Source organism: Rhinoraja longicauda, unplaced genomic scaffold, assembly GCF_053455715.1.
Source record: "Rhinoraja longicauda isolate Sanriku21f unplaced genomic scaffold, sRhiLon1.1 Scf000145, whole genome shotgun sequence".
Classification (NCBI taxonomy): domain Eukaryota; kingdom Metazoa; phylum Chordata; class Chondrichthyes; order Rajiformes; family Arhynchobatidae; genus Rhinoraja; species Rhinoraja longicauda.
In genome coordinates, this window is record NW_027601363.1 from 229,834 (window position 1) to 243,000 (window position 13,167).

At 38.3% G+C, this 13,167-nt stretch overlaps 1 protein-coding gene across 1 annotated transcript in view; it reads left to right on the forward strand.

Annotated features, from left to right (window-relative positions):
* The window catches only part of LOC144590126 (putative methyltransferase-like protein 25), a gene marked incomplete at its 3' end in the record, with an annotated part of 25,302 nt that extends 13,011 nt beyond the window's left edge, over positions 1 to 12,291 (forward strand). Inside the window, exons 4-6 of the mRNA XM_078394982.1 lie at positions 474 to 500; positions 9,658 to 10,290; positions 12,138 to 12,291. Coding sequence (XP_078251108.1) covers positions 474 to 500; positions 9,658 to 10,290; positions 12,138 to 12,291 — 814 coding nt within the window. The remainder of the gene's footprint in view (positions 1 to 473; positions 501 to 9,657; positions 10,291 to 12,137) is intronic.
* Positions 12,292 to 13,167: the final 876 nt, after the last annotated feature.

Consider the following 13,167-nt stretch of genomic DNA (forward strand, 5'->3'; position numbering starts at 1 on the left):
AACAGTGGGTGTTTTAAAAAAAAGTTTCATTCCACACTGCACATCAAGCACCATACTGTTCTCTGAAAATAAATTATAAGCCAAAGTACATGCAAGTCTAAATTAACTTTGAAATTTATATTAAAACTAAAACATAATATGATGTATAAATTTAATTTATCATGGCTTCTTTGTTTCGATGTTAGATATTTTCCAGCGCTCCAAATCTCCTGACATGACTTCATCAATGTTATAACCATTCATTATAACCATACAATGTGCAGAATTGATTTAAGTCAATGATATCCCTCATTTCATTTTACAAATTTGGCAGCAGCACTATTGACTGTCTCTTTTCCTGTCCTCAAAACAAGCATTGATAAACAGTTGGTGATTATAGCTCAGTCCAGTTGACCATAATGTATGTCAAGCTTTCTCGATTTTTGAAGTATATTTTGTTTAATAATTTATTTATCTATCCTATTTTTGAAAAGATTCAGCAAGTGGATAAGCAAAAAAAGGTCAGTTTCTACACAATTTTCTCAGTGACAGCTTAAAAGTGGCTGTTGACAAGTGGTATGTTTTCCACATGTGTCATGTGTTAATCTGTTTATTTTGTATTTGTAATACCTTCTTTGAGTATTTGATATGAGCAAATCAAATATTCAGATAATAGTATCAGTAAAATAACAATCTTTTATGAAAGATAATCTATTTCACTTACTGACATCACACTGTTTTTAGACCACTTTTGTGTAGCTCTCTGATGATACTGATTTACAATTTACATTACAATTTAATAGTCTGAAACGGTTAGATTTTTCTGATCTGGCTGCCTTATCAATCATTGCTTTTCTGTGTTATTTGTATTTCAGCTGCATCTTGCACTATTGTCCCTTTTGACAAAACACACTTTTCACTCATATAGGTATATGGGATGAGCTGCCAGAGGAAATAGATGAGGCTGGTACTATAACAGCATTGAAAAGACACTTTGACAGGTACATGGACAGGAAAGGTTTAAGAGAGATATGGGCCAAATGTGGGCAAATCTAGCTTAGAAGGGGCATCATAGAAGGACCATTAACATTGTTATTCTTGGCTGTCTGCAGGAATCCTCACATGAGCAATAGTTCTACTAACAGGTTTAAGAATGGTGGTGAAGACCTGGGTGAAATAATTCTTAGAGGGCAAGTAAAATGAATACAAAATGAATTAGTGGGAGCTGGGAAAGGAATCAGCTGGAACGCATTGCCAGAGGAGTTGGTGAAATCAGATATAATTACTATGTTTGAAAGGCATTTAAACAAACATCTAAACAAGCAAGATGTGGTCTTAATGTGAGCAAATGGGAATAGTGTCAATTAGCAAAATGTAGGTATGGATGTGGTGGGACGATTGGCCCGTTTCATTGCACTACAACTTTAAAGGAGAAAGGGAAGGGGAGGTAAAGCAAGGTGAGAAAGTCCACCAGTGTGCAGATGGGTGAACCTGGGTTTTCTTCTTGAGCACTTGCTAGACACAAATTTGACTGCTGGACCAACTGGGAAGAATTTCAAAATAAATTCAAAATTTAAAATATATCTCACTTCCATTTCTATAGCATTTCTCTAGGTGGTACAGTGGCGCAGCGGTAGAGTTGCTGCCTTACAGCGAATGCATTGCCGGAGACCCGGGTTCCATCCCGATTACGGGTGCTGTCTGTACGGAGTTTGTATGTTCTCCCATTGACCTGCGCGGGTTTTCTCCGAGATCTTCGGTTTCCTCCCACACTCCAAAGACGTACAGGTATGTAGGTTAATTGGCTTGGTAAATGTAAAAATTGTCCCTAATGGGTATAGGATAGTGTTAATTTGCGGGGATCGCTGGTCGGCGCGGACCCGGTGGGCCAAAAGGACCTGTTTCCACGCTGTATCGCTAAACTAAATTTCCATCCATTTCCTGATGCTATTTGTGCATTCCTTGAGTCTATTAAATTTTCATTCAGCTTTGTACTGGATCCACATTGGTTGGGGAGACTGGCATTTCAAGTATTAGGTTGGGACATAATGTCTCCAAGACCTACTCCATTTCTAAGTTTTTCTGTTGGATGCCCTTTTTGAGATATGGCTGGTTACTTGACAGTAAAATTCGACCACTTACTATTTACTATAAATTCTGGAGCACCACTTGAGATTTGTTTACATTTACAGTCCAAATGTCAGTTTGTACCTTACTTCAGCAGAGCAGGAATGCTGAATCACTATTAAAGTTAAACAAAAATCTGAGTTGGCTGATGGAACTTCCCATTTGTCCAGGAATTTATATTTTTTGCTCTGTATGGAAACTTTGCCAAGTTTGTCAAGCTATATATCATGCTGCATTTGACCCCATCTATGTTGAAGCTTTTAACATTCTGGATCCTTTAGATGTGTGTGCAGAAACTGAGGCAACCTTAATTATGTACACCTTTAAAAAGTATGCCATAACTAGATTTGCATTTTCAACAAGATATATTTATATCTATATTTATAAAAGTGTTAAATATTTTTCTATTGTGGTTTAATTATTTCACATTAATGAAGTTAATATGCTATTCAATACACTATGTAAACAGTTTTCTCACAATAAAAATTAAAGATTGGCACATCATTCCTAATATGTCCCAGGCCCTATTCTTAAATAATTTCCACACTCTTGAGGACCAATTATTTAATCACCAGAGGATTGTCAAATGCTATAAACTGGAATCTGAAAGGTCATTTCCTGTATTAGAAACATGAAATCGAGGCAGCATAGGCCATTTGACCTCTCATACCCCTCTTCGATTCAATTACCTTTTCACACGACACACTTTTTCTGCACTAATACCATACCGCTTGAGTCTCTTAAAATCTATCAATCTTTGTCTAGAATATATTCAATGACGGAGCTCCAACAGCACTAGGGTAGGGAATTCCAAAATTCACTATCCTTCAGGTAAGAAAATTCCTTTCATTTCTTTCCTGAATAACCAATCTTTTATTTTGAGACTGTGACTCTTCATTCCAGACATTCCATCTAGGGGAAAGATAAACCCTGTCAAATCCCATAAGAATTTTGTCTGTTTCAATGAAATTGCCTCTCATTTTTCTAAACTCAAGAGACCACAGAGTCTGTTTTACTTTGTCTCACATGAAAAACCTGCCATCCTAGGAATAATCCAGTGAAGCCTCGCTGTACTCGTTGCTGGTATATCATTCACTCGGTGGAGAGAGCAGACTAATACATAATATTCCAGATGTGGCTCACCAGTGCTTTATTAATTTAGAACAAGATGTCTCTACTGTAGTACTCAAAACATCATGCAATAAACATACTGTTGGCCCTTTTAATTGCTTGCTATAACTGCGTGTCCATTTTTTATGACACATGTAAAAGGAACTCTGGTCCCTCTGAAAACCATTACAGTTCAATCTTGCACCGTTTAAAAAAAAGACATTGTCTTTCAACTTAGTCTGGAATAAGCACATTATTTTACCCCCAAGCACCCCATGATCCTCCTTCCTCTAAGAACTTGCTGTCAGCAAGTTCTAATCTAATAGTTCCAGGAACATACTGTCCTAACTTCCATCACTGGATCCCTGCTTTGTTTTTGGCTCCCTTCCTGTTACAGATCTCCATTCCACACAACTGCTGCTGATATTTGACTTTGTTCTACTTGTTGCTATTGTCAAGACCCTGTTGCCCACTTTCCCAATCCGGGTCTCTGTTCCTAACTCTCCCATTCCATTACTGGAACACACCCCCCTCGCTTGTCCCCGATAGATACAGATGCCTGAAATCGCACACCGGCAGGATTAGGAAAAACTACTTGGTTGGTTCTTGTACCAACCTGCACAAAGCTAATCTTACCTTGACAACGGAACATTATGGATCATATCTTGCACTATTATTGGCTTTTTTTCCCCAAATTGTGTTTTACACGAGAATCGGAGTCATACAGCATGAAAACAGGCCTTTCTGTCCAACATCCTTTCTGCACTCTTTATATTGTTATGGCATCCTCATAGCAGGGTGATCAAAATTGAATACAGTATTCCAAATGTGGCCTCATCGACGTGTTGATACGACTGTAACATAACATCCCAACTTCAAGATTCAGTACCCTAACTGATGAAAGCCTTCTTTCCCATGCTTATCTACCTCTGACACCACTCTCAAGGAACTGTGCATCCATAATCTTGGATCCCTCTACTCCACAACACTCCCAAGGGCCTACCATTCACTATGAAGGTCCTGCCCCTGGTTTGACTTCCTAAAATGCAACACCTCACATTATCTGCATTGAACTCCATTAGCCAATCGTCAGCCCACTTGCACCGCTGATCCAGATCCTCCTGCAATTTTTGATAGCGCTCTTCACTGTCTCCGATACCACCTACTTTATTGTTATCTGCAAACTTATTAAACGTGTCTTGCACATTCTCATCAAAGTCATTAATATAAACCACAAACAGTAATGGGCCCAACACTAATCCCTAGTTTAGTTTAGTTTATTGTCACATGTACCGAGGTACAGTGATAAGCTCTGAGTCACAGGCCTCCAGTCTGAAAAACAACCTTCCACCACCACCCTCTGCTTCCTTCCATTGTCAATTCTGTATCCAGGCTGCTGGCTCTTCCTGGATGTTCTGCAATCTAACCTTCCAGGGCAGCCCACCAAGTGGAACCTTAAAGATCACAAGGATTTTTGTCACTAATGTCTTGTTTTTTTTCCCTGTCTTGCAGATGTTTATGTTTAAATTTAGTTGTTTTTTGTATGTTTGTCTGATTCTATGTACTTGTAATGCTGCTACAATAAGATTTTCATTGTACCAGTATCTCACCGTTCTTGTACATATGACAGTAAACTTGACTTGACTTGGGACGCCAGCCACTTTATTGGTTCTATAGAGACCCTGCTCTACTTACTTTTCCTGGTGGCACACCATTCAGCTTGTTTCCATGGCTGAGACCCTGCTGCCCTTGGCTGCTTTCTATTCCCTACAGCCTCATCCAGAAAACTTTTCTTGATGCTGGCTTCTCCAGGAATCCACAGTATGGAAGTACCTTCTGAAACTCTGGACTGTGGGACAAATATTTTTTAAGGCAGAGATAGATAGATTTTTGATTAGTACATGTGTCATAGGTTATGGGGAGAAGGCAGGAGAATGGGATTATGAGGGAGATATGATTCCCTCATGATTGAATGGCAGAGGAGACTTGATGGGCTGAATGGCCTAATTCTACTGCTATCACTTATGACCTTGACTTTAAATGCCGTGATTTGCAAAATTACTTAAGATACTTCTTACAAAATATATTTAAATGCAGCAGAATTCTGTGTATATTTAAATATGATGACGTGAAATTACTCACTTTGACACATTACATTGTATTGATTTAGATCATTTAAAACATTATTTTCATTCAGATATTCAGTGTTGTGTTGATGTTTTGGTTTAATGTCTATTATATTCCTTTCTGCAATGTGAGCTGTATTTACACACAGAAATAAATCTCTTTTGTCAGGGCTCATGACCCATGCTGGAGCCTGGTTGTAGATGTTTATAGCCACAGATTAAGTAGTAGAGGCTGGTCAATATATCGTTGACCCAAGGTTTGAGTCTCTTAACCCTAGTTTAAAACCACAGCAATTCTAATGTATGGAAAATAGTTACAGCATTCATATACAGGATGTGCATTGTATGGTATCGGACCCCTTACGTTTAGCCACATTGGCTGATTTTTGCTCTCTCTTCAACTAATTATTTGTCATCATTTATAGTATCCTCATATTTGTCTAACTGTGCTGCAATTTTTCAGTTGTATTTTTGATAATTTGCATTGCCCAGTGAGCAGTAATGTGTTTTTTATGAATATTTGCCTTGAACTCGGTTGGTCTCAATCAAGTCAAAATGCTGCTCTAACATTTATACTTCAACCTGCAATTTGTGATGTTCATTTTCCCATAAACTATAGCTATGAGACAGACATGAGACTTATAATCACATGATTGATGAAATTCTTATCTCTGTAAACAGCCCTTTTACTTTGTCCCATTATTGCCACCTCTTCTGCTATTCCCAAAACTCTAGCAAATTTTGCATTTAAGATAACTCCTGATTTAATTAATCTATTAGTCATCTGCCCTTTAACTCTGAATGTTTCTCACTTTCAATATTTCTTATAGAATTTTCCTTGGGTAATTTTACGGCATTAAACATAATAAATGCATAATGCTGTGGTTTTTGAAGAATTTACAAATTTATTAATTTCTGATTTATTTCTGTTAATGAAAGTAGTGCATTTCCATCATTGCCCAGCAGCAAAAAAATTATGAATTAGCAGTGGCCTATTCCGTAAAATGGTCTATCTGAGATTGAATAGATTCTGATGATCTTTTACCATTTAAAAAAAAAAAATAGTTGCTCAATTTTTATTGGCATCAAGCATACTTTAATGCAATTTGATAGTTTATTTTCAGTTACTTGGAAAAAAAGGCTTATTTGTTTGTTTAGGAATGAAATGCAAATGCTGGTTTACACTGAAGATACACACACAATGCCGGAGTAATTTAACGTCAGGCAGCATCTCTGGAGAAAAGGAATAGGTGACGTTTCAGGTCGAACCCCTTCTTCAGACTGAGAGTCAGGGGAGAGGAAATCTAGAGGTGTGTAAAGGTACAGAACAAATCAGAGCCGGCACCGCCGATTCAGTAAAGGTGGAGCCCACAATGGCCCATTGTTGGGTGTGGAAAAGGTGATAATGAAGAGATACGAACAGTGAAACTAGTAAGATGATGGGGGGGGGGGGGGGGGGGGGGCAGGGGCACAGAGAGAGAAGGGATGCAAGGGTTACTTGAAATTAGATAAATCAATATTCATACCACTGGGTTGTAAACTGGGTAGATTAAAATTCCAGTTAAGATGAAGAGAAATGGAATAATGTGAAATGGGCTAGTAGGGATAATGGGTTATTGTGGAATACCCACGTCAGTACAGTGCTGTGCTCTTTAGTACTTACTACTGTATTTACCACTTAACCTTCAACTGCAGGAGATTATCGCATGTTCCTGAGATCTGCTTGCTTGCCATAAACCCCACTTCACATATTAGTACCTTGTATTCAACAAATTTGGTTGTCAGAATCAATTTTTATGAGACTCCACTGCAGCTGATTTCATTTTGAATTGCCAAAGAGAGAGCAAGTGTAGAAAGTTCCTGCTGTGAAGAGTTGTAAGAGAAGTTTTTATGCCGCTGTTTGTCGTTTTTTTTAGTTAGAAGTCGTTCGGCCTCATGAGAATCAAAACAGCTTTCCATAGTACTGCAATATTGCTTATATTTAACAGGCAACATTTTACATCTCAATAATCCATTCTCTCCCCTCTTTCTCACCACCAACCGCATTGTACCCCACACAGTGCCCCCACCAGATGGTGGCACGGATCTTTAAGCTTGATAGTTGATCTGATTACATTTCCATGTCATGAATTGTCTGGAGAAAAAAGGAAAGCTGAGAAATTTTGTCAAGACTTCTCAACGGGTCCTTTGAAAATGAACAGAATATGAAGCAGTAATTCAATCTCGACAGCTCCATTGAGAATTTGAAGTACTCAAGCTTTGCCCTTGTAGTTTATAGTGTGATTAAAACTGGTTCATTGAATTACTCCCTTGCAACTGTAATACATGCAATAAAATTAAACCTGATAGCATTACAGTACAAATTGCAATGTACAATGGGATTGCAGTTCACTTTCACATTAACTGGCTTCAATTTTCAATATTTATCATCCTTACGTTCTGCTAATGGTTAAAGCACTAAATTTCATAATATCAATATAAATGATATGTACCCTGTATGATGAAGCGATATGTCATGTGCAGTTTCAGTAAGTGGCTATAAGCAGGAATTGTATTTAATGATAGAGAGCTTACATGCTAAGATGTTCTCTTATGTAACATAAGTAGGCACACTCTAAAATGAGTGTAAATCACCACCTAATTTCTACTCTCTATCTCTATCTCTGTCGTTTGTATGGTTGTTGTTGTGCAAAAGCTACCCCTGTTAAAAGGACTTATGCAGAGGCATCTATCGCTCTGAGGTGGAAGTTATCTTCAACCTCAAAGTTTTGCAGTGGATGCCTAATTTGCTCTTATTCTCAATGTTTTGTGTGCGCTTTTTCAGAATTTTTAAGTTGAAAAAAGTTCATATTCAGTGTCATCTTGAAATATTTTCATACCTTTAATTTGATCATGAATAAATGCATATATTGTAATGCTAGTTTCACACAGTAAATACTTTATCATCTACAAATTCACACTTTTTATTCAACTGTGGATTTTTTAAATATAGGTCAAAAGCCATAAGCAAATCTCTTAAGTCAATTTGAATGCATATGTTCAATGTTGTACAGAATCCCCATGCCAATGTATTTTTGCCAATTTACAGAAACAATTCTTAGATGACACAAATATAAAAGGGAATCTGGTTTTAAACCATCAAATTGCAATCGTATGTTCTCATCATATGTTCTTATCACATAAAAAGGAGGACATGCATCTCTTCATGTCTGTGCCTGCTCTTATTATTTCCCTTTGCCTATTCTCTTTCATGTTCGTCAACTATTTTTCATTCCTTTGTCACCCACCTACACGAGGGGTAATTTACAGAATCCAATTAGCCAACTAGCATGTTTTTAGGATGTGGGAGGAAAGCATGCACCTGGAGGAATCCCACACAATTACAACGAGAATATAAAAACTCCACAGAGAGTTTCTGTGGTCTGGATTGAACCTGGGTTGCTGGAGCTGTATGGGAGCAGAGTCTTCTGTTGTCTCTTGTAGAAGAACAAATACCATTTTGTACATTACATTCATGTTCACGATAGCATTTTGCAGTATCTAATGCCAAAACATTAATGGAAAAAAGGAGCAATACTCGACCAGCTGGCTGGTCTGTTATTAAAGTGTTTTATTTCATTCCTGTTCTTTCTGTAATGTTGCGATCACCTTGCGATGATTGATAAAAATCAATTGATTTTGTAAGACGGGGAAGGTTTTGGTTGATCGTGCAGAATTTAGTATGCTTATAGTCATGCCCAGATAATTTTCCATTGTCAAAGAATATTAGTTTCACTCAGCTCAGTGCTTGGAGAAGGCTAAGCTGCGTTGATAGTTCATTAGTTTGCCGTGCAGCAGTCCCAGAGGTAACATAGTATGACACCAATTGTTCATCCCACTTCTAAAAAGATGTATCCAAAATGCTGGTTTAATGTTATTCTTGTGGACTGAATACAGATTTTACAACAGAGTTTCTGTTTTGTATTTTCACTTTTTATACATTTTCAAATGTAATGATCCATATTTCAGACACAACTTACACTATTCCTGAAGTGTGAGTCTGAAGAAGGGTCCGGACCCGAAACGTCACCTAGCCATGTTCTCCAGAGATGCTGCCTGACCTGCTGAGTTACTCCAGCAAGTTGGGCCTATTTTTGTAAACCAGCATCTGCAGTTCTACACTATTCATTCCTGTGTATCATGAAGAGCAATAAACAAGGGAAATATTATTAATCTATGAATAATGTTAAGACTCCAATTGAAAATGATTAAAAATTAAATTTATTTTGCTTGCTGTTTTTAATGATGTTAAATATTTTATTATGATTTTCTCTAGGTGATTGATGTAGGATCAGGAAAGGGATATCTGAGTTCTTACTTGTCCATGCAATACGGGCTCAGTGTATATGGCATTGATTCATCCACCACCAACACAATTGGGGCAAATGAGAGGAACAGAAAATTAGAAAGATACTGGAAAGTTTATCAGCGCCGAACAAAGCCTCTGACACAAAGTTCTGAACCGGAACATCCAAAAGAAGAGCAAATGCACAATGTGGAAAATGTTAGTGAAATCAAGGAACAGACTGGCCTTGTTGGGGAACAGGAGAAAAGAACTGAAACCCAGAGGAGGCATGGGCAATCACTTATACAGATCCCTATTTCTACTACTTTTGTAGACTCAGAAATATATAACAAAAACAATGCCGAAACATCTGCTGAGACTTTCAGATCAGACGAATATTACGGCTCTGAGAATGCGTTTCTGGAATTTCTTTCAACTGATGCTGTGGAAGTAACTTCACAAGAAAGGCAAAATAAATTTCTGGATGATAAAGAAAAAGAGAGACGGAAAAATGCAGGCTTGGAGGCCAAAGCAAAACGAATAAAAGAGGCCAATCTGTATTCTCCAATAACACTGCATGTTACTTCCACGACAGAACTCCATGACATCGTTTCCTATGGAAAGGTTAGGCATCCGTGAGAATATTGTCTTGAGGTGTGTATTAAGGAGGCGATTGTGTGAGTGACGCAGTGGATTAGTTGCTGTCCTTTCATATTTAAGTCACAGTTTTCACTTAATGCATGATGGCTGAATTTCAACTCCCTTGTAACCTAGGAGAGTCCCTTTTAGAAGAGGGGATGAGGAATGCATGTGTCTGTAAGCACGTAAGTAATATAAACAATGATATGTTCCCAAGCACAAATATTGTTGAGCCAATACAGTATAAAAGACTGGTCCAATTTATAATTTTTAATACATTGAAATTTATTTCATTTTTTGTAATGCTCTATTTTAATGGGGAACATTTGCTCAAAGAGAAAGTTATTTTCTTGCTACCACATGGTGGCAGGCTCTCAGCCTGCCTTTAACAACAGAACCATTAATAACAGAGGCTTAAGCAGACAATTGATGGAAATTAAGAATTCAGAAGTGTTCCACTACTGAGACAATGATTTGGTTGAATTTTATATATTCAAAGTTTCCCAGAATTATAATAAATATTAAATATATAAATATATAAATCGTAAATAATATCAATCTCAAATGCAACATAAAAATAGCGAGATCATTATTTGCAGAAAAGTGAATTTTCACATTCTGTGGCTCATACGTGAAGATTTTGTGTGAATGTCATTCTTACTGATTTATACAATCCATGAAGTTTCTTGATTTCACTTGACTCTGTGTATTCAAGCCTGAGAAGGAAAATGGGCTGTGTTCTTATTACTTCAATGGCACACATCAAGACAAATGTTAACTTTTGATGTAGAAGGACGTTTGGCTCATTTCCATTTTTCATGGTAATATGGTCTCCCAAATCGCCCCTTTCACTACTTAAATGAGCCTTTGCCTGCTGGAAATTATACTTAATAGGAAGTGACAAAGTAAAATTGTGCTTTGTATGAGGTACTAGAAGCACAGCCTATGTTGAACTATATTCAACACAAGGTTGTAAAAAATAGTGTTTTATGTATTTTGTTTATGACTCCGTCAACGATTGCAGCCTCGTCTACTGTCTGTCCTTCTGTTTTGTTATTTTAAGTACGTGTTCAAGAGTATGTTTTAGTGTTCTCTGGTTTGTTTTATGTGGGGGAGGAGTTCAGGGGAAACGTTTTTTTCAATCTTTTACCTTGCCGGAGATGCGATTTTTTTTTTTCCGGATCGTATCTCCGGTCGCTCTGCGGTCTAACATCATGGAGCTGGAGGCCTTAATCGATACTGACTTTGAGCCCCACCGTGGGGCCGTGAACTTACTGTTGGACCCTGTAATCCCTTGCCTGGGATCGACGCTCCAACCGTGGCCTGCAGATTTCAACATCATGGAGCTCGCGGTCTTGGGTAAGGATTGATGTCGGGAAGCTCCAGGCCGCAAGAGGTTCGACCAGCCCCGACTCGGGAGTCCGATTGCCCGGCGCGGGGAGCTGAGGTCCCCCCGATGTGGGATCTTCATTGCCCTGATGCAGAGGACTCGACCGCCGGTTGCGCGAGCCAAGATCGCCCCGACAACGGAAAGTTCGAGTGCCCCGACTGGGAGAACAAAGAAGGGAAGAGGATTGAACTTTTTTTGCCTTCCAGCACAGTGAGGAATGTGGGGGAGTCACTGTGGTGGATGTTCATGTTCAAAATTTATTTGGGTGTCTTGTTGCTCTTTATTGGTATGACTTATGGCAATCTGAATTTCACTGTACCTTATTTGGTACATGTGACAATAAACTGACCGTGAAACTTCATGGGCCTCTGTGTTGCAGAGCTGATTGCTTTACTTGTGATTTGTCACAAATTTAACAAGGATTCTGTTGCTTACTTTCTAGGATTCTATGGTGGTGGGTCTGCACACCTGTGGTGACCTAGCCTCAAGTACTTTGCACATCTTCATTACTAAACCAGAGATCAAAGCTGTTTGTAGTGTGGGCTGCTGCTACCATCTGCTGTCGGAAGAGTTTGAATTATTGGATAACACGGAAGGTAAATAAAGTAATGCTAAGCAAATTTCAATATGTAATGTGTCGATAAAGTACTGGAAGCAGAAACTGTTAACCATAATGAATGCACAAAATCTACAGTGAGAGTTGCTGTTGGCAAAATCCTGCAAAGAAATGCAAATAGTTCTGCTCACAACCACGACATTGCTGAGCAGACGTGGCACATTACGATTTTGCTATAGTTCCAAACGTGTCAGTCACTCTTTGTTAGCAACTTGTTGACTCTTCCCAAAATCTAATGATGGAGCAAGAAGCTACAGGAAATCCCCAGCACTTACAGTACACTGGAATTCTACCCAGGAAATCTGCTGGTCTAATCAGCCATGATCATATTGAATGGCCTACTCCTGCACCTATTTTCTATGTTTTCTGTTTCTATACATTAGACCAAGAACAGCACTCTTGAATTTAATGGAAACGCCTTAAATAATATGCATAATTTTGAATTAATTGAATTAACTATTTTGATATATTGATTATCTCACTGAATGTTTTTGGACAGAAATTTGGAAACATTCATAGTTTTTAACATCTGACCGCTGACAACGGCATGGATTGCAGCTTTCAAAGGTTTCTTGCAATTGTTAAGTTGGGCAGGGCTTGTCCTCTTAGCATCCATCTCTGATACGATGGATTGAGTCACACTTAGTCTTGGTTTTGAGGGTTGGTGCATCTCAGGAGTGAATGGTAGGTGTGCAGGTTAAGTTGAAACTTATTATGTAGGAGAACACAGATGGTTCACAGCTGATCGGAAGCTCTGTCCCATTATCGTTAGTGCCAGCAGCAGCAAAAATGCACTGCGCATTATATGGAAACAATAATAAGTAATTTTTAACACAAAGAGGGAAAATGTTGATGG